Here is a 26,160-nt window from a genome sequence, read left to right on the forward strand (position 1 = left end):
ATTGAACACATTTATTTATTTATTGATTTGGTATCAGCACATAGTGTTAATTTTACACACATATTACAAACCCATTGTGTTTTTATATCCTATTACTTATATAGTTCTCATTCCCACATACATTCTATGTGCATTTGCATGTGTTGAACTTGGTCTTGAACTATAGGAGCCTAACCCAGATTTCACATTAACCTAACTTCCTGGCAGCGCCAATCACTCCCCTTTTTGACATTTACACCTGACGCTCCCCCATTGGGGGTGCATCTCTTGGAGTGGGCAGCAGCCATTAGTGTTTTATTTATAGAAATTTTACGCACTATTTTATAGATAGTTTATCCTAAGCGCGGATCTTTCTTCTTTTCTTTATACTTCCTGGTGTGTACCTTTCTTCAGGGAGTTAGGCACTTGACCCCTCCAGTGCCGTCTCTGTTTCAGCCTTGGGACCTCATTTTGGTGCTCAGTCCTCCAGAAGCCTCCTTTTGAGAATCTTCGGGAGATTCCCCTGCTTACGCTGTCCCAGAAGGTGGCCTTTTTGGTGGCTTTCACCTCTGTGCAAAGGGTGTCAGAATTGGCGGCATTATCCTGTCTTTTACCTTACTTGGTGGTTCACAGTGATAAGATGGTTTTTCAACCCTGTCTGTTGTTCCCTACTCAGGTTGTTTCTGATTTTCATTTGAATGAAGACATTGTGTTGCTTTCCCTGTATCCCAGGCCAAAACATCCAAAGGAAATTGCTTTGCATGCCTTGGATGTGGTCCAGGCAATTAGGGTGTACCTCGCAGCTACGGTGTCTTTTAGATAGTCAGACTCACTTTTTTTGTGCTCACAGATGGGCCTCGGAAAGGGTTGTCGGCTTCCTCTGCAACCATTTCCAGCATTTCCAGATAGATCAGACAGATGATGATTCAGGTCTATTTCATAAGGAGTCAAGGCCCCTGTCAAGGCACACTTTAATTGGGCAGTGACACAGGTTTGCAAGGTGGCCACCTGGTCGTCGGTGCACACTTTCACAAAGTTCTATAAAGTCGATGTGTTGGCATCTGCGGATGCTTCCTTTGGCCGCAAAGGTTTTGCAGGCTGCTGTTTAGAGAACTTGGTCCTCTTTGAGGGTGTATTGTTCTTTTCAGGTTGGCTCTAGCTGTTTTTGCAAGCTCCTGTTGCCTGGTTGGCTACGGTTTAGCCTTGGGAATATTTTGCTGTTCCCACCGCTCATTTTTAACACTGCTTTTGGATGTCTCAATGGTTAAGAAGATCAGGAGCTGTGTCCATCAATTAACGAAACAGAAATCTGGATTTTTGACTTACCTCAAAATCCATTTCTCTGATGTTCATTGATGGACACAGCACCCACCCCTCTGTGGAGGTGTATTTCTTCTGACACTGCTTGTAACAAAACTGAGTACCTATAGCAGAGAGAGGGAGTATACCCCCTGGGACTGCCCATAGGCGTAGCCAGACTTTTTTTCTTCCTAGTGTCCTACTTCTGTAGGGGGCAGTATAACCCAATGTTTAAGAAGATCAGGAGCTGAAGAACAAAGAAATTGATTTCACGATAAGTCAAAAATCCCATTTTTTAAAGGATAATTCTGGGCAAAACCTAACTAATGCTAAATCTGCTCTGTGCCACGTTCTAACCCTAATCTATCTAACCCTGTGAAGCAAAAATCGCTGTACTTACCTATTCTGCACCCAGCATACCTGGCTCCCCCCCTTCCCCCGCTGAATAATTACCATAGCAAGCTGCTTGCTATGGGGAGACTCATGCAGGCTCACTCCCAAGCTGGTTCTGTGTGTCCATAGAGACACGCAGCATGGCTCAGCCCTGCTCTCCATTACCTCCTCACTGGCTGTGATCGACAGCAGCAGGAGCCAATGGCTGTCTCTGATCCTATGAAGAGGAAGCAAGCCAAGAGAGCTGCTGCTCTTGTGCACATAGTTAAATCCAGATTGAGCTCAGTAAGTATAAGAGGGGGGGCTGCACTCAGACATTTTTTATTTTTTTTTTAAATGTTCTTAAGTCTAAAGTTTTTTGACCTTAAAGCATTCTCTGTATTAAGGTAAAAAAACATCCCCCCTACCTGGCCTACCAACATCTTGCTCTTGTCACCGTTCCAGCCTTGTCTCGGCTCCAGCACAGCTTGTCTCACTTCCTGGTCTCACATAAGAGCCAAAGGGTCATTGTGCTTTCAGTCAAACTCCTGTGAGAAAGGAGCAGGGGCGTGGTTTACCAGTTCTGTGTTGATTTATAGACACACACATCTTGGCTTGGGAGTGTGCACGCACAGGTGTCTCCTTAGCACCCGGCTTGCTAAAGAGGTAGCCGTAGGAGTGGACAGGCATAGTGGGGGACTGCCAGAGGAGAAGGTAAGGGATTTTTTTGCACAGAGTAGGTAAGTTAACTGTCTTTTTTATTTTAAACAATTAATTATATCCTTTAGTATCACTTTAACTTCAATTCTCCCCAGACGCACAAACCCACCTTTCCTTCCCTCCCCTCCCCCAACACTTTGTTCAGCTGCTGCAAACAAAGAGAATGCCCAGTACATTCAGGTCAGGTCAAGCTTTTTTACTCACTCTCTTCTAGTAGCAGCATTGGTACTTGGTCCAGCACTGTCACATTGGGGTGGAGATAGCATTGTCATGACTTGGAGCTTACAAGGGTTTCCTCGCTTCTTTCCTTGTACCTGAAAGGAGTTGTATGCAGGCTGAGCAAAGGGCCTCTGTGTGAGCTGCTGGGGCAAAGGACAGGCTGACTAATGATGATGTGAAGAAATTAAAGTTATTTCACTTAGCTTAGATTTTTTAACTGTTATTAAAAATATAAATGTTTTTTTTCTCTCAACAGAGATGATGTTGATGCAATGAAGAAATCCCCATCAGACAGTGCTGATGAAAAAGCCAATGGTACTCAGTCAAAGAGCGTTAGTCGGATCGGCAGCAGCAGCAATCCATTCCTGGATATTCCCCATGATCCAAATGCAGCAGTGTACAAGGCTGGTTTCCTTGCACGCAAACTCCATGCAGATATGGATGGGAAAAAAAGTAAGCCACATAATGACTTTATTTTCTATGTATTACTTCTGAGTCTGTTGATTTGCATGATTATGCAGACTTGGGCTAATAGTACAGATATTTCAACGTAAACACTAAGTCAAAAATGTTTTAATGGCCATCAAGTAAACATAGAAATGTATATTAGAATTTATTTCAAGTGTGTTTTTGGGGCAAATTTCAGCACTGCATTTGCAATGCACTTTTTTGTGATTCTTTTTCACAGTCAACTTCTGAAACTGTAAGTGCAATAATAAACAAATTAAATTTGCTATAAAAACGTAGATAAAAATATATAATTAACAAAAAGCATACAAGCACATATAAGCAGTGAATTACATTAATTACCCTTGGAGCTTTAAAGTTATACTACGCACAGCTTATGGGGAACAGTTTCATATCAAGCCTCTTTAAAGAAATATATCTGTGTTTGTTTATTAAAAAACAGTTTATTAAAAAACAGTTTTTTCTTGGTTCATATTGAAAACACAGTCCTCATTTTTGGGCCATGTACACCTGAGTACTGGATTAATCTGAAGCATACAGCATTCACTGTTTTACTGGATGCTTGTCAGTGTGACCCTGATTTACTAAAAAAATTGAGCATTTTCACTTTGCAATGGAGTTTTCACTTAGCCAAGTGACAAAGTGAAAATTTTCTTTGCACAGAATTCCCAATCGTGTGCAGGGAAAATAAAGAAAAAAGAGTATTTATGGTTGCACATGATTTGGTAATTAAAACCAGCACATCTTCCTTACATTCCACATTCGCTAAGCTTAGGGAAAATTAATCTTGCAAAGTGAACATGTTACATTTCTTTAGTAAATGAGGATCATTCAGGGGAATTCAAAATGGTGCCTACAACAGTTTTCTGGTGGTAGTTCCCTTAAGCCCTTCATGATGTAGGGTAAAACAAACCTTAACAACCAAACCAATTTTTGCAATTTTGACAAGTGTTAGTACAACTGTACATATCATCGCAGCTACTTAATGTATCCAGGTTGATTATGCTTTTTTTAAGGACAAACAGAGCTTTCATTTGGTGGGAATAATGGAAAACTGATCCAAAATAGTAAAACATTATATATATTTTAGCTGTATATTTCTTGCTATTACCATAACTTCTCACCAAAGAACAACCTTAAATAAATGACCCTGCTCCTGACGACCACATCAATATTACATATGTGGATGCATTTGTTGTTTGTACTCATAGTAGGTCCCATAAACAGTGGTGCGCATTTTGCTTTTTTCTTTATCCTACCTAAAACACACTGATACTGATACTAAATTTGAAAAATTGCATTTTATATTTTTAAATCCTACCTAAATTACTCTGACTCTGACGATGACTTAGATCAAAGCTATTTTTTTATTTGTATTTTATTTTTTATTTTTTTTACAATGTATTCAGAGAAAAAAAAAAGAAAACAGGGGCAGACTGCACAGTGACTGAGCAATGGGGTTGTCAATCAGAGACTATTACAGTGATCAGAAACTGAGACTTTCGGTTCCCGATCCTTAGTAGGAGACCCGAAGCTGTTGTGCAGCACACTCTTAGCACACACACAAGAACACTATATTACCAAAAATATTGAGCCGCCTGCCTTTACACATACATTAACTTTAATGGCATCCCTGTCTTGGTCCGTAGGGTTCAATATTGAGTTGGCCCACCCTTTGCAGCTATAACAGCTTCAACTCTTCTGGGAAGGCTGTCCACAAGAAGGGGAACTATACCGTTACTATGAATCTCATAGTGGCTGAGTATGAACAGTATTTATTGAATTTTTTTAATGCTGTGGGTTTAATGACACTTTTTAGTTGAACAAGCTGAAGTTAGAAGATGACTGGCTACAATGCACAGTCACACCAGATTTTTTACTCTCCAGTTTTAGTAAATCAGCCTCATTGCATTCTGACAGTGTGGACTCTCTGCTGTCAGAATACATTGAACAGTGGCTGCAGCCTCTGATCAACAGAAAATTTACAACAAGCCATTTTAGGAGACGTCAATTCTTACACTGACTTCTGTCAAGCAGGAACTGTAACACGTGGATCGAAATTCTGTCGCTCCCTGCTCAACCAGCCGAATTTCGATTTATCTATGCCCAGCTTTAGTCTTTGATCCCCTCCAACCTTTCTCAGCTACCTTCTGTCTGTGTGCACACTCTACATTATTTCTATGGACCCATTTACTTAGTATAGTAAGGGTCAGTGTCAATGGGAATTTGATCATTACACAACTGCTTCTTTTCCATACAAGTGTATGGGAATGAAAAAAAAAAAAAAAGTCAAATGTGAGTTAGCTGCACTTAATCTGAATGCTCTTAGAAGTGTCTCTCATAACTTTGATACTTTTTCCCATCAAAGCCTGCATTCAAAGGAAAAATGTCAAAGTCAACACAAACCCTAACCATGGTGGACCATACAGGTGTGTTGGCACGGCTAATTGTAGTCTTAACCAGGGTGAATGTGAAAGAGTGACAATGCAGGAGGAAAGTTGTCACCCCATAATAGCAAATGCCTGAACACATTTTTTTAATAAAAGCTGCATTCATACAAAATTTTAAAAACACATTCGATCTTAATAAAAATTTCGGATTCATATCTACTTCACATATTATTTGCATGATAGTGAATGCTGCTTACTTACTGTAAACCTATGAAGCTAAGATTATAAGCAGAAGATCGCATATTTGACCACTGAAACTTTACAGTCACCAGTGCTAGCATCGGGTACCCTTGAGCAATATTTTTGGAGATTTGACATTTATATTATTCACCCACAACAAAGCAGTGAAGCAAGAACAAGCCAAAAAGCTTTTCTTCAATGTACCACAAATGAAAAAGCTATTTTCAACTGACAGCTCTACAAAATTAAATTAACCGTGGGCGCTTACTTGTATTCATGGATGAATTCATCTAGATTATAATCAGTGACTGATTCCTAAGTCTATGCATCATAATGATCTTCATCCTTATGAGGACGTGGTTGGTGCATATAATGAAATATAGGCCTTTATTTAATCTCGGCTTACCATTTTGAAATTGTTCTCTACATTTTTGATGGCACATTATAAAAGGTGATTTATAAATAGTGGAAAAAAGTGCCTGCGTTACCCATAGCACTGTTTATTTAGAAGTGGAACTTCAGGCAAACAGCTAATTACGTGGTTAAAATGTTACATACATGATTACTGTTTTACCTGTCGAATCTTAAAATTGATTGGTTCCTGGGTTAGTTTCACCACTTTTTGTGTCAGCTCCCTGCTCATTGGACAAAGCCCCAGTTTCAGTGTCCAATGAGCAGATTGGAACCAAAAGGTGACAAAGAAAGCTGGATTTCTCAACCAGGAAAATAATTGCTTGAAGTATATCTATAGTCAAAACCTTTTTTTTTTCTAGTCTTTATAAATGAGAAAATGTTGAAACCTTGATCATTGTTTTATTGCGGTCTGTGTCCCTGCTAGGTAGACTCACCCTGTTTGTTAGCTTTCAACATCAATGATTAGAAACCCAAAACATAAATGATTAGAAACCCAAATATTCAGAACAAGAGTTGAATGAAAATCTTCCAGTTGGAACATCTGTTCCAGTAACAACTGACTGGATTGAAAATTTGCTTTTTTGTAAAAATATATTCTCTTGTGCATTTTTGGAAAATAAAATAAAGGGAATTTTTCCCAATGGGACACAGATGGCAGAAATAAGCTAGCAAATTTGAACCATTTTATTCTTTATTCAAAAACAAAAAAGATTTGCCTATACATACACTGTAATTAGAAATGACATTCCTGTGTACTGTGGGAATTTGTATAAATCACAATAACCCCATAAACCGATTTTAATTTGTATTCATTATTCTTTTTGCATTGTTCTTGAATTAATTATTGTAGACTGGGGCATCCTGCTAATTCTTTAGAACTATATAAGGGTCGGTTTTTCCCTCCATTCATTAAGGAGCAGCAGATGTCAGCGGTGACGTCTGCTGATACCCACCGCTATCCGATCCAGTCCACCAAATCCAGACAGATGGTGACCCTATTTTCCATCCATCTCAAGGATCAGATTAGATAGGATTGGATAAAAACGGGCAGGCAGTTTGTTTTCATCCAATCTCCCCATAGAGGAGAGGGGGACTCTGACAAGTCAGTCTCAGCACAGTGAGCTGAGACCGACCTGTCATCCGCCTGCTCAGCGGATCGATACCCGCCGAGCAAGCGGATTCCATCAAACTGAGGCGCCCAGTGTGAAAGGGCTCTTATGCTTTTTAACCACTTGAGCTCCAGAAGATTTTACCCTATTCATGACCAGGCCATTTTTTGCTATTTGGCACTGTGCTACTTTAATTGGTAATTGCACGGCCATGCAATACTGTACCCAAACAGGACAACAATCAGTCGTATACTGCACAAATCTGGCCTTTATGGAAGAGTGGAAAGAAGAAAGCCATTTCTTAAAGATATCCATAAAAAGTGTTGTTTAAAGTTTGCCACACGCCACCTGGGAGACACACCAAACATGTGGAAGAAGGTGCTCTGGTCAGATGAAACCAAAATCGAACTTTTTGGCAACAAGGCAAATCGTTATGTTTGGCGTAAAAGCAACACAGCTCATCACCCTGAACACACCATCCCCACTGACAAACATGGTGGTGGCAGCATCATGATTTGGGCCTGCTTTTCTTCAGCAGGGACAGGGAAGATGGTTAAAATTGATGGGAAGATGAATGGAGCCAAATACAGGACCATTCTGGAAGAAAAACTGATGGAGTCTGCAAAAGACCTGAGACTGGGACGGAGATTTGTCTTCCAACAAGACAATGATCCAAAACATAAAGCAAAATCTACAATGGAATGGTTCACAAATAAACATATCCAGGTGTTAGAATGGCCAAGTCAAAGTCCAGACCTGAATCCAATCGAGAATCTGTGGAAAGAACTGCTGTTCACAAACGCTCTTCATCCAACCTCACTGAGCTTGATCTGTTTTGCAAGGAGGAATGGGCAAAAATTTCAGTCTCTCGATGTGCAAAACTGATAGAGACATACCCCAAGCGACTTTTAGCTGTAATCGCAGCAAAAGGTGGCGCTACAAAGTATTAATTAAGGGGGCTGAATAATTCTGCACGCCCAATTTTTCAGTTTTTTTATTTGTTAAAAAAGTTTGAAATATCCAATAAATTTTGTTCCACTTCATGATTGTGTCCCACTTGTTGATTCTTCACAAAAAATTAGTTTTATATCTTTATGTTTGAAGCCTGAAATGTGGCAAAAGGTTGAAAAGTTCAAGGGGGCCGAATACTTTCGCAAGGCACTGTATATGTATATATATATAATATATGTGTATATATATATATATATATATATTACTATCTGTAAAAAACGTATCAAACAAAAAAATCAAATTTCTTCATTCTGGATGAAGAAGGAAAACAGACACCTTTCGGAAAAGCGGCATTGTCAGTAGGGGGGGAGGGTAGTATTAGATGTACTGGCAGATTTTGGTGGACTTGACTAACAAATTGAAACTGAGCTCCAGCTAACATTTATAAGCAGGTACATCAAACGGGTATTTTTTTTTCCTTTTGGGAAAAAGATTTCACATAAATGAATAAAAGCTTACCATTGTAAGCGCCCCTGTCAGTGTTAAATTGTTTGTCTCAACCCTCTAACAGCATGGTCTGAATGGTTAAAAAATAATAGACTTACTGGCTGAATCACCAGATTAAAATAAAGGGAGTAAAAAAAAAAAAGAAAACTAGTGCTGTCACTCATCACATTTCAGAACTGATGTGCTGTGATTTAAAAGAGAAGTGTGGAATTTAAAAAAACGAATCAAACAGTCATAATCACCTATGTGGCTGCAGTATCATTCTGTTGCCCCTGGCGGCTCTAAGAATAAGAATGATCACATGATTGCTTGGTTTTCACAAAGGGCGATGTGGAGGGAGCAGAAGCGGCTGGCTCAGACTCTCAGTGGCACACTAAGAGGCTAAGTCAGCTGCTGGTCAGGCATCCTGGTGGATCTTGACATTATTGTCGGGATCCCTGCAGGCTGGACCGGCTCTGTGACGTCAGCCATCAGTGGCCCACATGAGAAGTATGACCAAAAAAGCTTTGGCGACACTTCTTTTTTATAAGAGTGATCCTGTGAGCTACTATGTCTTAAAACTGCAGCCTGCACTAATCACTTCCCAATCAATTAGTGTGAAAAACAAATGGTAATCATTAAAAGTGCTGCGCAGTAAGTGCTATACTAATTAAAATATCCAGTGATAAATAAATTCATAAGATATATAAAAACATCATAAACAAATATAAAAATAAAAAGTGATAGCGATATCAATAAAAATAAATAGTGAATGATTATAAAAATTGATGAGAATGTGATATATGATCCCATCACCAGTGCTGTGAAAATAGTTGAAACAGTATGACCGCTTGTCAGATGTGTCACCTCCACTCTTGTGACCCCCCTTATGCGGGGATCCTCAAACTATGGCCCTGCAGCTGTTGCACAACTACACATCCATTGAGGCATTGTAAAACTCTGACATTTACAGACAAGACTAGTCATGATAGGATATGTAATTCCTGAACAACTGGAGGGCCATAGTTTGAAGACCCCTGCTCTAATGGGTGAGTTTTCACCTCATTGAATGTGACCTAGCAATTAAGCTTGGTCTGAAAGCTCTGGTATACCCTCACAGGGTAATGGTGGATGGTTTCCTTTATTCCTCTTTTAATTCCTGCTGGGATAGATTGATGCGCTCAAGCACTAACTGCATGTGAGTGAATTTGTTTTTTAATAAAAGTTGATTTTACCAAATTGCACCATGGTTTTATGTTTCTCCCCATATGTGAGAGAGCTGCTGGAATTATATATCTAAGACTGGGAGCTTGGACTAAAAGAGGAATAAAGGAAACCATCCACCATTACCCTGTGAGGGTATACCAGCTTTTTCAGACCAAGCTTAATTGCGAAGTCATATTCAGTGAGGTGAAAACCCACCCATTAGGGCAGGGGTCTTCAAACTATGGCCCTCCAGTTGTTAAGGAATTACAATTCCCATCATGCCTAGTCATGTCTGTGAATGTCAGTGTTTTACAATGCCTCATGGGATGTGTAGTTCTGCAACAGCTGGAGGGCCATAGTTTGAGGATCCCTGCGTTAGGGGGGTCACAAGAGTGGAGCTGACAAGCTGTCATATTGTTTCAACTAGTTTCACAGCACTGATGATTGGATTCATATATCACCTTCTCATCAATTTTTATAATCATTCACTATTTTTTTTTATTGATACCGCTATCACTTTTTATTTTTATCTTTGTTTATGATGATTTATCATGTGTGTGTTTTATATATCTTATGAATTTATTTATCACTGGGTATTTTAATTAGTATATCACTTACTGCGCAGCACTTTTAATGATACTTCTCCTTTAATTTGTTTTTGTATTGTTTTTTCTTGTGTTTTGGTTTCAACAGCCCATTCATTTTAATAGACTGTCAAATGCATGGGAACACACAAAAGGTAATGAAAGGACTACTTTTGCAAATTGTGTTGCACCATGCGGTTTGATGGCTGCAAACTTGTCACCTTTGCAAAATGTATTTGGAGTTCCATTAACAATCAATGCAACCAAATCTGTGAAGTGTCCATGTCAGTGAGTAGTTGTAGGCTGCCCAAGTTCATAAATTCATACTCCTGTGCTTGCTCACACTACTGGTCCTGTTCTGTATCTTAAATCGGAGTTCCGGCCGAATTTTATTTTTAAAAAAAACCCATAGTATAGTTAGGGTTCGTGTATTTACACTAAGTCATCCTGTAAACTGTCCCGTTTTGTTTTTGTGCAGCGTGTCTCACTTACTTTATTCTTCTCCTGTACAGCGCGGCCATCTGCAGTCTGGCCATCTGAAGCCGCACTGTTCTTCTTCCGGGATTACGTGCATGCTGGATACCCAGCATGCGCCTCCTTTACTCGCACATGCTCAGTGCCGCGCAAGCCAGTCCCACAGCTTGCTATGAGCCGGCGATGCCCATTGACTCCTGGGAATAATGACACTCATCTCCCAGGAGTCGATGCAAAGCAGGAAATTACATAGGTGGCCGCAACGCAATAAGTTGGAAGTGAAGAGATTTTACAGCAAAAATAATGTAAAGGAACCGAAAAAAAAAAATAGCCAAGTCGTTTTTAGCATGTAAAAAAGTTATGCATGATAGGCAGTGTAAAATTTGGCCGGAACTCCGCTTTAACAAGTTGGTTCCTGAGAAAGTGCTGTCGGAGAAGCTCCCAAAGGCTGATCTCTGCAATTGGCCAGAGAAAATGTGATTAGGACCCCAGTGTTTCATAAGTGTGGGGAAATGAGTGGAAATGTCTGTGAAGCGAGGGAGAATACCACCTTTAACTGTCACTCTGACCCGTGTTCTCATTGGAAAGTATCCCCTCTACATTTGTTCCAGTGACAACTGCAAATACTTTGTATTTTCCCTAACTAAGTATTCTGAGATGATGGTCACCATATCAATTAGTAAGGATCCTCCCAAAGGGACACAAGCAGTAGTAAGATACAAATTAAAGTATGTGTGCCCAGCGCTGTCTACTAAAACTCCTGTGCAAAAAATGACATATAATCACTCCATGCAAATGTATTATTTAATATGTTTTTTTTGCACAGGATTTTTAGTAGACAGTGCTGGGCACACATACCTTAATTTTAAAAGGGCACAGAACCTTCCACCACAGCAGCAATCTATTTTCCAACAATAGTATACATACCGTAGCTCGGGGACATTAATATTTAATAACTGAGTAGTAAGCTACAGACAGATTCTAGCCATTTCACATTCAAAACCATAAAGAACATTTTGACTTGAGCTCCACTTTAAGCTTTGGTCATGGTTATGTGTGTAGGCAGGTATGATTAAACATTAGGTAGCTGCTTTAGTTTGGAGGTAAGATACTTGCCAGTTTATATTATTATTGGTTCCCAGCGCTGAGAGCCTTGCACTGAAAAGCTGTCCTTTCATGGGATTATAATTCCAATTCATTTTTTTCCCATCTCAAATCCAATATGTACCAGTGTTCTTTCATTTCATGACTTTTGAATTATGTTTACTTCTCATAATTGCTTTTGACATTTTTGCTTAGTCACGCAGTTTGTTTTTGATGCCCTTCAGCTCCTAAATTGTATTGCAATGAATAATGTTTACATTAAATGCACTTTTCTTTCTCTGTTCCAAACTAGATGATGTGCACTGAATAAAAGCCCTGAACGGTCTACTGTACTTTCATTCTGAATAGTAATTGTGCTTTAATTGCAGCCCTAGCAAGGCTGTGTGCTAAGGTTGCTGTATTTAGCTGTGTAGCTATATCTATTTCCAAAAGAGAACAAGTTGAATAAAGGCACTAACTCCGTAATTTTTTCTTCTCAGTTTGACTAGGGTTTCTTATCACTGTGCTATGCTGTTAAGTACCATGCAGCTTCTATTCCTTTGCTTTTATTCATAAACACTGTATTTTTCTTTTTTCCTCTTTTTACTGCGGGCATTTTATAACAGTTTGTTCTTTTTAAGTGGCCACATACTTTTGTCCAACTTCTGTGTAATTGAAAATATTTGTTTTTTAATTACCAAAATTATCCATAGTTTATATGATGCTAGAATTCCGTAAACTGCCAAATACATGTGTACAAGTTTGAATTTTAGTTCCTCCCTCTTGCTAGCATGTAAAATATGAGCATATGAGTATATAAGGCATATCATTTATATTGTAGATGCTCTGCCAGGAATATAGGTAAAGTGTAAACTTATAAATTCATTAGTTTTTTTTTTTCACAATATCTTGCTCTTTTATGTAGCTTTATTTATTTATTTTTATTTTTTTACAATAAATATGTTTTGTTAGCTATATATTTAGACCAAGCAATTTTTTTTTTCAATAGAAATTTTATTGAAGAAAAAGAAAATTTAAGAATATGGTAGAATTACATTTTTTATACGATAAAAAGAAAGTTATTAGAGAACAAAGAACGTATTTGCTAATTTGATTTTATCATCGATCGGTTGTAATGCAATATAGTATCAATTTGTACTGTATAAGAATATTATATAATATATACACGTGGGTTATGGAATTCATTCAGATTATGGAAATCATATAAAATGCCTAATGAATACCCACGTTTTATAACATATATAATATGTTTTCCAAGAATAGTAAAACTTTATTGTGGGATGCTTATGAAAGAGTGGAAGTAATAATACAGGTGCATCTCCATAAATTAGGATATCATCAAACCGTTAATTTATTTCAGTAATTCAATTCAAAAAGTGAAACTCATATATTATATAGATTCATTACACACACAGCGAGATATATTTCACTTTTTTTCCCCTTAATTTTGAGGATTATGGCTTACAGCTAGTGAAAACACAAAATGCAGTATCTCAGAAAATTTAAATATTGTGAAAAGGTTCAGTATTTTTGACAGGTTATTAACTCAAAACACCTGTAAAGGTTTCCTGAGCCTTTAAATGGTCTCTCAGTATGGTTCAGTAGGTCACACAAGCATGGGGAAGACTGCTGACTCGACAGTTGTCCAGAAGACAGTCATTGACATCCTCCATAAGGAGGGTAAGTCACAAAAAGTCATTGCTAAAGAAACTGGCTGCTCAGAGTGCTGTATCCAAGCATATTAATAGACAGTTGAGTGGAAGGAAAAAGTGTGGTAGAAAAAGGTGCACAAGCAGCAGGGATAACCGCAGCCTTGAGAGGATTATAAAGTTATGGCCATTCAAGAATTTGGGGGAGATTTACAAGGCGTGGACTACAGCTGATGTCAATACTTCCAAGAGCCACCATGCACAGATGTATCCAGGACATGGGCTACAACTGTGGCTTTCTCTGTGTCAAGCCACTCCTGAACCAGTGACAAGTCAGAAGTGTCTTACCTGAGCTAAGGCGAAAAAAGGACTGGATTGTTGCTCAGTGGTCCAAAGTCCTCTTTTCGGATGAAAGTAAATTTTGCATTTGGAAATCAAGGTCCCAGAGTCTGGATGAAGAGTGAAAAGACACAGAATCCAAATTGCATGAGGTCCAGTGTGACGTTTCCACAGTCTGTGATATTTTGGGGAGCCGTGTCATCTGCTGGTGTTTGTCCACTGTGTTTTATCAAGTCCAAAATCAGCACAGCCCTCTAGCAGGAAATTCTAGAGCACTTCATGCTTCCCTCTGCTGACCAGCTTTATGGAGATGCTAATTAAATTTTTAAGCATGACTTGGCACCTGCCCACACTGCCAAAAGTACCAATACCTGGTTTAATGATCATGGTATCACTGTACTTGATTGCCCAGCAAACACTCGCCTGACCTAAACCCCATAGAGAATCTGTGGGGTATTGTCAAGAGGAAGATGAAAGACACCAGACCCAACAATGCAAACAAGTTGAAGGCCGCTATCAAAGCAACCTGGGCACACCTCAGCAGTGCCACAGGCTGATCGCCTCCATACTATGCCGCATTGATGCAGTATTTCATGAAAAAGGAGCCCCGACCATGTATTGCGTGCATACTATATTGTAAGCCAACATTTCTGTATTAAGAATCCTTTTTTAATGCTCTTAATGTTCTAATTTTCTGAGATACTGAATTTGGGGTTTTCACTAGCTGTAAGTCATTCAATTTAAAAGAAAGCAATGCTTGAAATATATCACTCTGTGTGTAATGAATCTATATAATTAACTTTTTGATTATATTCAAATTTTTTTGAGATGCACCTGTATGTGAAGAGCTTAAAATGTCCCACAGTAACCTAAAAAAAAACACAAAACCAAAAGCCAATATTGTACAAAAAAATATCCTTATTCCCATGATTGTATTTCAAAAACTGTAACCCAAAAATAAAATAATATTAACCACATACCCTAGGAGAATTGATGAGTAGAATGGCATACTTCGCAAAAAAAAAAAAAGAGATGTAATCAAAAGAATTACTATATTTCAGTCCTTCAGTCTCTTCATGTATCACAAATTTACAGACATATGAGCTTGGATGTCACACCACTTCCTCAAACTCAAACAATTGAGAGCCCATAGTCACACATACTTACTCACGCCATACAAGCAAATGGATGCCCCCCAGTCTGCCCAGCACAGAAATCTGGTTCCAGGGTGGAGCATCCTCCCTAAGCAGTCTGGGAGTGGTATAGAGCCCAGAGTACTCAAAATGCTACAGCTAAGGACCCACGCCTAGCATAGGGTCTGACAATGGGTCCAAGGATTTCATCCTGAGAACTCATAGCAGTCAGGGTGCTGTTGTCTAGCTTGTAGAGGTCTGTGCAACCCTCCATGGATATGCCTCCCAAGACCATCAGTAACCCACCACCAAACCTGTCATGCTGAACGATGTTACAGGCAGCATAACATTCTCCACGGCTTCTCCAGACCCTTTCACGTCTGTCACATGTGCTCAGGGTGAACCTGCTCCCATCTGTGAAAAGCACAGGGCTCCAGTGGTGGACCTGCTAACTTTGGTGTTCCATGGCAAATGCCAATCGAGATCCACGGTGCCGGGCAGGGAGCACAGGGCCCACTAGAAAACGTCAGGCCCTCTGGCCTCCCATGAAGTCTGTTTCTGATTGTTTGGTCATAAAAAAACACCAGTGGCCTGCTGGAGGTCATTTTGTAGGGTTTTGGCAGTGCTCACCCTGTTCCTCCTTGCACAAAGGACCAGATACCTGTCCTGCTGATGGGTTAAAGACCTTCTATGGCCCTGTCCAGCTCTCCTAGAGTATCTGCCTGTCTCTTCAAAGCTCTTCAGACTGTGCTAGGAGACGCAGAAAACCTTCTGGCAGTGGCACATATTGATGTGCCATCCTGGAGGAGTTGGACTGCCTGTGCAAACTTTATAGGGTCCTGGTATCACCACATGCTGCAAGTGATTGGTCTAGAGGACCAAATACAGCGCTTGCTGTGATAATTAATATGTATACTAGTATCAAATAAACTGTGATTGAATATATAAATTAAAACAAATAGTATAAATCTTATAAATCATCAGTTTTCAGTGATTATAAAGTGCATCAGTGTTAGATTAAAATTAATATTTAAATAAATCACAAGCAATAATAAATTAAGAAATTCAGAATAAAACAGTGACTTTTGGTGCTCAGATATAAATATACAAATGTCCTTAGTGAAGGTGATTTTTCAAAGTTCAAACAAAAGTGCTCGTGCTCAGGCTTGATTGATATAGTCTCAGCTGTTTCTGATCCCAAGTGGGTAATAGGTTGGGTCACTTACCAAATGTAGTGGGTCCTAAATGCCATACGGCACCAGGACCAAACGAACTTTGTAAGCCCCCTGGGCTAAATGGATCCCCTCTGGACGTTATCCCGTGGGCTGGCAACGGCTCCCTAGGCTCCAATATGTACGGTCAGATCCAATAGGGAGGGAGAAAGAATGCTACAAATGGTGTAGTATTAGGTTTAAAAGGCAGTTTATTTTCCCAATTTGTGGGTTAAAGCATTTAAAAGTATGTAGACAATAGCATTAGTGGTCACTGGTGCGGGCTGCACGTCCTCCTCACGGAGCTGGCTTCCGGCTTGCGCTCCACCAACGTAACGGAACGACGCTATGCGTTCCAAACTGACACGTTTCGTCACTTTCCTTACGTCCTCAGAGCTTGGAATGCATAGCAAGACACATAAATATTAAGAGCTCCGCCCCTACTCCCTCCTGCAACTATGCAAATTAAGAAGCCGGAAGGAGAAGATATTGCGGAAGTGTCCCCATAGTATTAATTCTCTTATAGGAAGCCAATTTCTTCTTCAAATAAGCCCCAAGTATACATTTCCTTATATGAGTGATCATGCAGCCACACATTACATACATGTAATGACACACTATATAACACATACATTTGCGATATATTAAAATCAATGAATTAGGCTGTAATTTGCAAAAAAGAAATATAGGTTAAATGGGTAAATTTAAAATGGATATATATTATACCCCAAGTTCATGATTTAAATCATAGCCGCCCAACTACATTATTAGACTCTTTTTAAAATATTTTTAAACAATTCAATAACTATGTCCCCTATTAGCAATTTATTAATGAAGATGCAATATTTATTTTTAGAATTAATATATAAATATGCAGTTTTAATGTAAAATACTATTTACTCTGTAACATTAAAAATAAATAAACCAGTAATTATAATATTATATAATAAAATGTATAAAATGTATTTAGAACAGTAACTATTAAAATCAATGATGTTACATTAATAAATATATAATTGTTATATGGGGGGGGTGCCTTTAATTAAAATTACTAAAATTATATATTAAAAATTTTTTTTTTTTTCTAAGGATTTGATATAAAGCAGTTTATGTCCATATCTATATTCATTCCTTTCAGATGTAATGTAGATAATTGATAAATCCATTTTGATTCATTGCGTGATACCGCAATCCTCATGTTTTTCCCCCTCCAATGGGTAGGGATGATGGAACTTTTCAAAAGTTCGGTTCGACCAGAACACCCGAACTTCCCGAAAGTTCGGCCCGGATTTCAGAACTCCATTGAAATCAATGGGACCCGAACTTCAGTAATCAAAAAACACCATTTTGAAGCCCTAAAACCCAATAAATGCCCCTAAAAGTGCCTAGGGTTCTGGGTCATGCCCCAGGGACTATTAATCACACAAAAAACGTTCTTAAAAATTGTCATTTTTGATAGAGAGACAATTATTGAAAAAAAAAAAAGAGATTTCTTTGGATTTAGTGTCTGGGGGGTCTAAAAAATGTACCTGTGAAGTTTCAGCTCTGTAGCATGTCCAGAACCAGAAAAAAAAGTTTGTTTTGTATTAGAATTGCAATAGAACAGGATAGTGGCTCCGCTATTTTCACACCTTGCCGGTTTTGTAGCAGGCATTTTTTTGGGCATTTTTTGGGGGTCTTTGGAGGCAGGCATAACATCAGAACTTCTGTGTAGGGGTATATACACACACACACACACATGTATGTATATATACACATACACATATATAGGTGTGAAAGTAGCAGAACACTATGCTTGCGCTAATGAAATAATTAACACCCATATGGCTTCTCTCCTTTCACACCTATAGGTGTGTATGTGTATAAATACATATAAGTGTGTGTGTATATATACCCCTATACAGAATTTCAGATGTTTTGCCTGCCTCCAAAGACCCCCAAAAAATGCCCAAAAAAAACGCCTGCTGCCAAAACACACCTGGGCGTTTTTGTAGCTGGCGTTTTTTGGGCATTTTTGGGCATCTTTGGAGGCAGGCATAACATCTGTACTTCTGTGTAGGGGTGTATATATACACACACACATGTATGTATATATACACACACATATATATAGGTGTGAAAGTAGCAGAAACCTATGCTTGCGCTAATTAAATAATTAACACCCATATGACTTCTCTGCTATAACACCTATATATGTGTATTTGTATAAATACATATAAGTGTGTGTGTATATATACCCCTATACAGAATTTCAGATGTTTTGCCTGCCTCCAAAGACCTCCAAAAAATGCCCAAAAAAACGCCTGCTGCAAATACACACCTGGGCGTTTTTGTAGCTGGCGTTTTTTTGGGCATTTTTGGGCGTCTTTGGAGGCAGGCATAACATCTGTACTTCTGTGTAGGGGTATATATACACACACACACGTATGTGTATATACACATACACTTATATAGGTGTGAAAGTAGCAGAAACCTATGCTTGCGCTAATGAAATAATTAACACCCATAACCCTTGTTAAACAACCCATCCAGTTTAAAATAAAACTGAAAAGCAAAAAACATTTTTTTATAGATATAAAAAACATTATAAATACCTTTTTTTCCCCCTTTTTATAAGTGGTCACATATCCTCTGTTCTCAGCTGCATAAGAGCTGGGGGAGGAGAAGGAGCAGCACACTGATCTTTCCAGTGAAAGGCTGTGCAGCGGGGTGTGTCAGGGCAAGTCTGATCATTGGAGGAGAGCAGCCTGAATTCCCAGCATAGCTAGAAAACTGACCATGCTGTGCTCTCCTGCTTTGTATAACTTTTGCTCAAAGCAATCAATATACCCTTATTGGGATTTTTTTTACCAAAAATATTTAGCAGAATACATATTGGCCTAAATTGATAAAGACATTTTTTTTTTTATTGGATATGTTTTAAAGCAGAAAGTAAAAAATATTGTTTTTTTTTTTTTTTTCAAAATTGTCAGTCTTTTTTTGTTTATAGTGCAATAAATAAAAAACGCAGAGGCGATCAAATACAACCAAAATAAAGCTCTATTTGTGGGAAAAAAAAGGCAAAAAAAATGTTTTTGGGTACAGCGTCGCACGCCCACGCAATTCAGTTGCGCAAGTCAGTTAAAGTAACACAGGGCCGTGTAGCAAAAAATGGCCTAGTCAGGAAGGAGTTTAAGGCTCCATGTACACGGGACACTGGAAATGGCCATTTAGGAGCAGTTGGGCGTTTTTTTCAGAAGCCCCTGAACCCATCTACATTTTATCTTATCTGTCCATGTACACCAGGTCGTTTACAGTCATTTGCAGGCAGTTGCGTTCAGGGACTTTTTTTAGAACGCAATTATTTGCGTTCGAACGTGTGTTTCCCGGCGTTTCAAACGCACAAACGTGTCCGAACGCGATGACTCGCGTTTAGCGTTCGCGTTTTTCCATTTTAAAGGGGAATGATTTTTTTGACCTCTAGGAACGGTTCTAAACGCAAACGCCCCTAAACGCCCGCTAAACGCGGGTAAAAACGCGACTGAACGGACGTTTCAAACGTCCTAAAAATTCCAGCATTCAAAGGGACTTTTAACAACGTCCCGTGTACATGGAGCCTAAATCTTTCGGAGCTGAAGTGGTTGATGTGGAACTTCACTCTCTAAATCAACATGGGCTATTTTTAATCCTTATACTGTTAGCATTAGTAAATAGATAAGAAAGTATATTGTATACACTTGTTTCAAACTTTATTTTAACATTTCTTCAGTTACTTCCTGGTTTCCATGCCTAGGCAAATGATGTCATACGTCCCAGGAGTCTTCAGGAGGGGAGGGAGGGTTCTCAGCTCAGCCTAAATGATACTTGAATCATCTTCCCTTACTCAAGATGGCCACTGCTATAAATGCCAGGGGGTGTTTTTCAAAATGATTTATCCTTTTTTGATTCCAACCATGTGGTTGGAATCCCCGCTGAGAGAGAACAACGGTCAGCTGTTGTAAACACAGCAGACCGTTGTTCTTTCTGAAATTATCACAGAGCACCTGTGAGCCTCTTATATAGAATTACAGGTCTCTGTGTTTATTTCACAAGTCCCTCCCCCATACAGTTAGAAAACACTCCCCTAGGCTCACACTTAACCCTTTGATCACCACCGGGTTAACCCCTTCCCTGCCAGTGTCAATATTACAGTAACAGTGCATATTTTTAGCACTGATTACTGTAGTAATGTCACTGATCCCCCTAAAAGTGTCAAAAATGTCAGTTAGGTGTCCAAACTGTCGGCCGCAATGTCGCAATCCCGCATAAAAATCTCAGATCGCCGCCATTGCTAGTAAAAAATAAATAAATATGACATAAATCTTTCCCCTAGTTTGTAGACATGATACATTTTGCACAAACCAATCAAAATATGCTTATTGCGATTTTTGTTTTTTTACCAAAAAAAAAGTAGCAGAATACAAACTGGCCTAAAAGGATGAAAAAATTTTATTTTTATTTATTTTTTTATGCATGTTATATAGCAGAATGTAGAATATTGTTTTTTTTTTTTTTTTTTTAAGAATTGTCGCTTTTTTTTTGTTACTAGCGCAAAAAAAAAAAATCGCACAGGGGATCAAATACCACCAAAAGAAAGCTCCATTTGTGAGAAAAAAAAAGGACATCAATTTTATTTGGGTACAGCCTTGCACGCCCGTGCAATTGTCGGTTAAATTAACGCAGTGCCGGGTCGCAAAAAATAGCCTGGTCATTAAAGGGGCAAATCCTTCCGGTCCAGAAGTGGTTAAGCGAAATATGTAGAATTTATGGGAGCACCTTTATGATTTGGGGTTAAGCATGGTTTGTGGGGAGGGTGTTTTTGGAGGGTTGGCAGGCAATGTTAGTACTCAGGGCTTTAGCATTTTCATGAGGCAGGCCTGAGTACCTTTCTAACCTTCATTAGGCAGGACAATTTGTTATGTCAGTTTAGCTGCTAGTCAGCTATTTTTGAATAGTTCTAGTTTGGGAGAAGTGCTAAGGGCCTTAGCATTTTGATGAGGCAGGCCTGAGTAGCTATTTCAGCCTTCAGAATTCAATAGGCAGGATAATTTGGCATATCAGTTTAGTTGCTAGCCAGCCATTCCATTTGGATATTGCTAGTATGGTAGGAGGCTTTAAGAACAAGATCAGCCAGCCAAGTGTGTAGGCCGTGGTCATTTAGAAACAGATCGGCCACATCATTTGAGATAGAGTTTGATAGAGAGAGAGCTTCAATAAGGGTCCTTTCACAGGGGCTTTCAGCCCGGCAGACTCCATTATGCTTAGTGGGGATCGATCCACTGAGCAGGGGGATGACAGGTCTGCCTCCGCTTTCTTTGCTAAGACAGACCTGTCAGATTAACACTCTCCTCTATGGGAGATCGGATGAAAACATGGTTTCCATCCGTCTGGATTTCATGGACAGGATCGGATAGGATAGCAGCGAGTGTTAGCAGACATGTCACCGCTGACATCCGCTGCTCCATAGGGCTGCATGGAGCATCCCATCCTGAAAAACTGACAGGCTGACCTGATCGGAAAGCCCGTGTGAAAGGGGCCTTGGGCAGGTTTTCATTGACCAGTATAGCCTTTTGGGTCAGGTGAGATATATTCTCACACCGCCCAAGAATTACTTGGCATGCAGTATTTACACGCAGACATCAGTAAGTCCTGGTTCACACTGGGGCAACTTGTCAGGTGACTTAGCCACCTGATAAGTCACACTCCATTTAGTGCAATAGAACAGTTCTAACCGGAGTAACTCAAGTCGCTCTGACTTAGAAAAAGGTTCCTGCACTACTTTGGGGATGACTTGTATTGACTTCTATTAGAGAAGTAATTTGCAATCCGCGCTGAAGTCACGCTGCATGGGGCGGCTTCAGAGTCGGATGACTTTGAAGCCACCCCTGTGTGAACCCAGCCTTACTGGCAGACAATCAGGTGTAGAGAGGATACTTTGAATAGAAGTTAGAGAGATTGTGGTTTTTGCAGCCTTTAGATCTGGTCAGCAGGAACAGTAAGTTGAGACTTGCAGCTACTAAATCGCTGGATTGTATAGAAGGGGAGTTTTTGTACCTTTTCTGCTCTCATTCTATTTTTCAATACGTATGTAATAATCACTAGTACATTGTTGGCCAACCAAAAAAATACACCCTCCCTTTATGTACATATACAGTCCAGATTATGTTTTATTGAAATTAAAAAAGTAATATTTTAATACCTATGGCAAAAGGTACGTAAGGGAACGCACCCTTCGTCCAGTGTAGTCTGAAAATGATTTATCACCAAGATAAAGCACGGAGACTTGGATGGATGGGGGAGATTGGTTTCAATTTAAAAAATGAATTAAATAGCGTTTTTGGTTTGTGCTGCTCAGATACCGTGCAGTTCCACTTTAAAGATGAACTCTGGAATTTTTTAAACTGCTTGTTAAACTGGAACTAAAGTCGGATTTAAAAAAAAAAAAAACAGGAGCAGGCAAACATGCAATGTCTCTATTATGATAAAATAAACCCTAAACGCAAGAACAAAAAATGCTATATTTTGCAGCTTACCATTTCTTATATGTGGTTGAGCATTTGTTTTCTTTTTGCAGGCTTTTTTCTCTTTTATCTTCATCTGTTTTCTTTTTCCAGGCTTTTTTCTCTTTTATCTTTGTAGCACCCTACAGGTAGGTGCTAGGTAAATGTATAGTGGGCCTTGTCTGCCTAACAGCAGGGCTGTGATCTGTTTAGATAGGGTGTCAGGGCTTCCAGATGTGCCTGCTGAGGGGAGAAGTATCCCCACTGGCTCTTGTGAGAGGCTTCTCATAGGGCAGTGTGGGAAGCCCAATCAGGGGACACATCCCAGCTTGTAACTACCCCAGAAGGCAGATTATGCTGCAAAGGTTTCTGGGAGTGGGTATACGTTTGGGGGGAAGTGCATGGCACTGTGTCTTTGGCGGGAGCAGAGTCCCAAGAGGGAGAGTGCGGCTGTCTCTCCTCCTGTCTGAGGAAGGCGGCTGACTCAGGGTGTTGCCTGAGTGTCCAGAGAGTGCGGAGTTGAGCTGAGGCAATCCGGTGTGCCGAGAGCCTGCGGAGAGAGAGAGGTGTCCAGTCCCAGGAAAGCCTACACAGGTCGTGAGTACTGAGGATTGCCCCTGGGGGTCTGCCTGAAGTTAGAGGAGACCACTCCGGAAGAGGTTCTGGGATCCAGTGTCAGCTAGCTGTAAAGGGGGTACCTAGGTTGAGGACCTTGAAGCTACAGAGGGGGTACATAGTCAGTGGACCCTGAAGAGTTTGAAGTTAAAGGGGGCACCTGCAGTCTGGGCCCTGAATTGTACATAGCATGCCAGTTACAGTGACAGTTATACAGAGTTCTATTATATACTACCTCAAGCTGTGCCAGGCGGGGGGGGGGGGGGGGGAAGTATTCAGTGACTTTCACAGTGCAACAGTGTCTGGAGTTCTACAGTTCTCAGTCTTGGATCTTCTGGACTATAAGTCGAGGATTCAACACTGTTCTTATGTTTTACAGAATATTCTCAGTGTCAGTGAGCATTGGCTGGAGCCGGCTGGCGTCAAGGATGCGCCAACGGGCATTTCAGAAGTAAATGTCCCAATTGTAATTAGTTTAAGCCTCAAGGAGTATCCCACTCATTCCCTTCTCCCATCCCTAATTCCAATAAAAACCACAAACAAAGATGCCAGAGTTGTCGCTGCTTCAGTTATCACACCCAGGGTCACAGCTCACATGGGCTGGAGAGATTACCGGTACTAATGGCAGACCCACATCAGGCCATAGGCCTGGAAACCTTGCTACATCTTCATTTGTTGATTATGCGAGTAACACATTTTGTGGAATAGAATGACAAAGCTCACTCACTGTACTCTATCTATATAGAAACCTCATTTGTGAGAAGAGTGCAAAACAGGCAGAGAGCACAGGAAGTTGTCATCTCGTGAGATTTCTGGCAGGATTAAAAAACCTCTTTTTTGCACTTAGCAAACAGATATAACAAAACGCTTTCAATTGTATATTTAAAAGAGTAAAAAAGGAGAGCATAGAAGTTCATTGTTGGCTTTGTATATGCTTAAACACTTTTATACAGAAAATCACTAAGAGAGCATTTACAAATCCTATTACGAAATTCAGTTATTCAAATATGGAAAATTAAGCTTGAAAATAAAAAATTACTTTCAGGTCGGTATTACGATAATGGTTTAGATGTTTAATCAGGAAAATATAACAACATCCCCTTGACTCCTACTTCACTTATCCCCCACTGGAGTGTCTTCTCCCTCGCTGATGTATTTTCTAGGTAATGCTAATCTTTTACTTGGCCGCAGTTCTATTTATATAGAAGCACTGTTTCTCCCAGACCATGTAGTATTAAATGACTCATTTTGCCTTTATGTTTGCGGAGTGTAAGAACATACTGAGACATTTAGCTCCTTAGCAGCTGGAGAGACAATGTGTGCCTAAGTTTCACTTCCATTTGTCATATTCTTCTCTGGTATTACTCATCATCAAATCAACAAGAATGTTCTACTTGCCTGCATTATTTCTTTCTGAAAATGGCAGATACAGGCGGTCCCCGGGTTACAAACAGCCGACTTACAAATGACTCCTACTTCCAAATGGAGGGAGACAACAGGAAGTAAGAGGAAATCACCCCCTAGGAAGGGAAATGCACTCCTGTAAGAGTCCTCATGGGAAAAAGGTGTCTCCACTAAAGCTTTATCACTAATCCTTCTTTCCACAACAACCCAACATTTTTAAAATGGAATTATCACAAGGACAGAAAGTGAAGTGAAATCTTCTGAAAAGGGGCACAGACAGCAAAACAAATGTTACAGGGGTGTTAACCCTTCCCTATGCTATCCAAAAAAACCTAAAACATTTTTTTGGCTGGGGCTACACTTAAAAAAAAAAAATGGACCTGTTCTGACTTACAAACAATTTCAACTTAACCGGTTGCCGACCGCCGCAAGTACATATACTGCGGCGGTCAGCCCCGGCCAGGCAAAGTGACGTATATTTACGTCACTAGTCTGTCAGTTGCTTGTGAGCCAATAGCGGGCGAGCGCGCGCCCGTCCCGGCTCGTTCCCTGGGAAGTTCGTGCGTGTGATCACTCGCGATCATCCTCCATGAAGGGAGAAAGGCAGGCGGCTGATGTAAACAAGCCGCCTGTCATTCTCCCCTGTGTAGGAAAGGTGATCATACGGTTCTACTATGTAGGACCGTTGATCACTGTTCCTACACTAGTAGCCATGTCCAATCACAGTAAGAAGCATGCCCCTAGGGACACACTTAACCCCTCCTTCCCCAATAAAGTTAACCCCTTCCCTGCCAGTGTCATTTTGCAGTAACAGTGCATATGTATAGCACTGATTACTGCAGTAATGTCACTGGTAACCCCAAAAGTGTCAAAAAAGTCAGTCAAGGGTCCAATCTGTCCGCCACAATGTCGCAGTACCGCAAAAAAATCGCAGATCGCCGCCATTACGCGTTAAAAAAAAACACCAAAAATTACAGAAATCTTTCCCTTAGTTAGTAAACGCAATAACTTTTGCGCAAACCAATCAAAATACGCTTTTTGCGATTTTTTTTTTTTTTTTTTTTTTTTTTACCAAAAATATGTAGCAGAAAACAAATTGGCCAAAAATATTTTTTGGGGAATTTCATATAAAAAATATGAAAAATATTGTTATTTTTGCAAAATTGACGCTCTTTTTTTGTTTATAGCGCAAAAAGTAAAAATCGCACAGGTGATTAAATACCACCAAAAGAAAGCTCTGTTTGTGGGGAAAAAAAGGACGTCAAATTCCTTAAGG

The 26,160-nt window shown here is 39.8% G+C and overlaps 1 protein-coding gene across 6 annotated transcripts in view; it reads left to right on the forward strand.

Moving 5' to 3' along the window:
* Positions 1 to 26,160, forward strand: part of PSD3 (pleckstrin and Sec7 domain containing 3) — a gene marked incomplete at its 5' end in the record, with an annotated part of 867,292 nt that overhangs the window by 732,111 nt on the left and 109,021 nt on the right. For all 6 annotated transcript variants that reach the window (XM_082247748.1, XM_082247749.1, XM_082247750.1 and 3 more), the window contains one exon: positions 2,846 to 3,042. In XM_082247748.1, the coding sequence (XP_082103874.1) occupies positions 2,846 to 3,042 (197 nt within the window). The remainder of the gene's footprint in view (positions 1 to 2,845; positions 3,043 to 26,160) is intronic.

The sequence above is a fragment of the Pelophylax lessonae genome, assembly GCF_965119305.1.
Source record: "Pelophylax lessonae genome assembly, chromosome: 1".
Classification (NCBI taxonomy): Eukaryota; Metazoa; Chordata; class Amphibia; order Anura; family Ranidae; genus Pelophylax; species Pelophylax lessonae.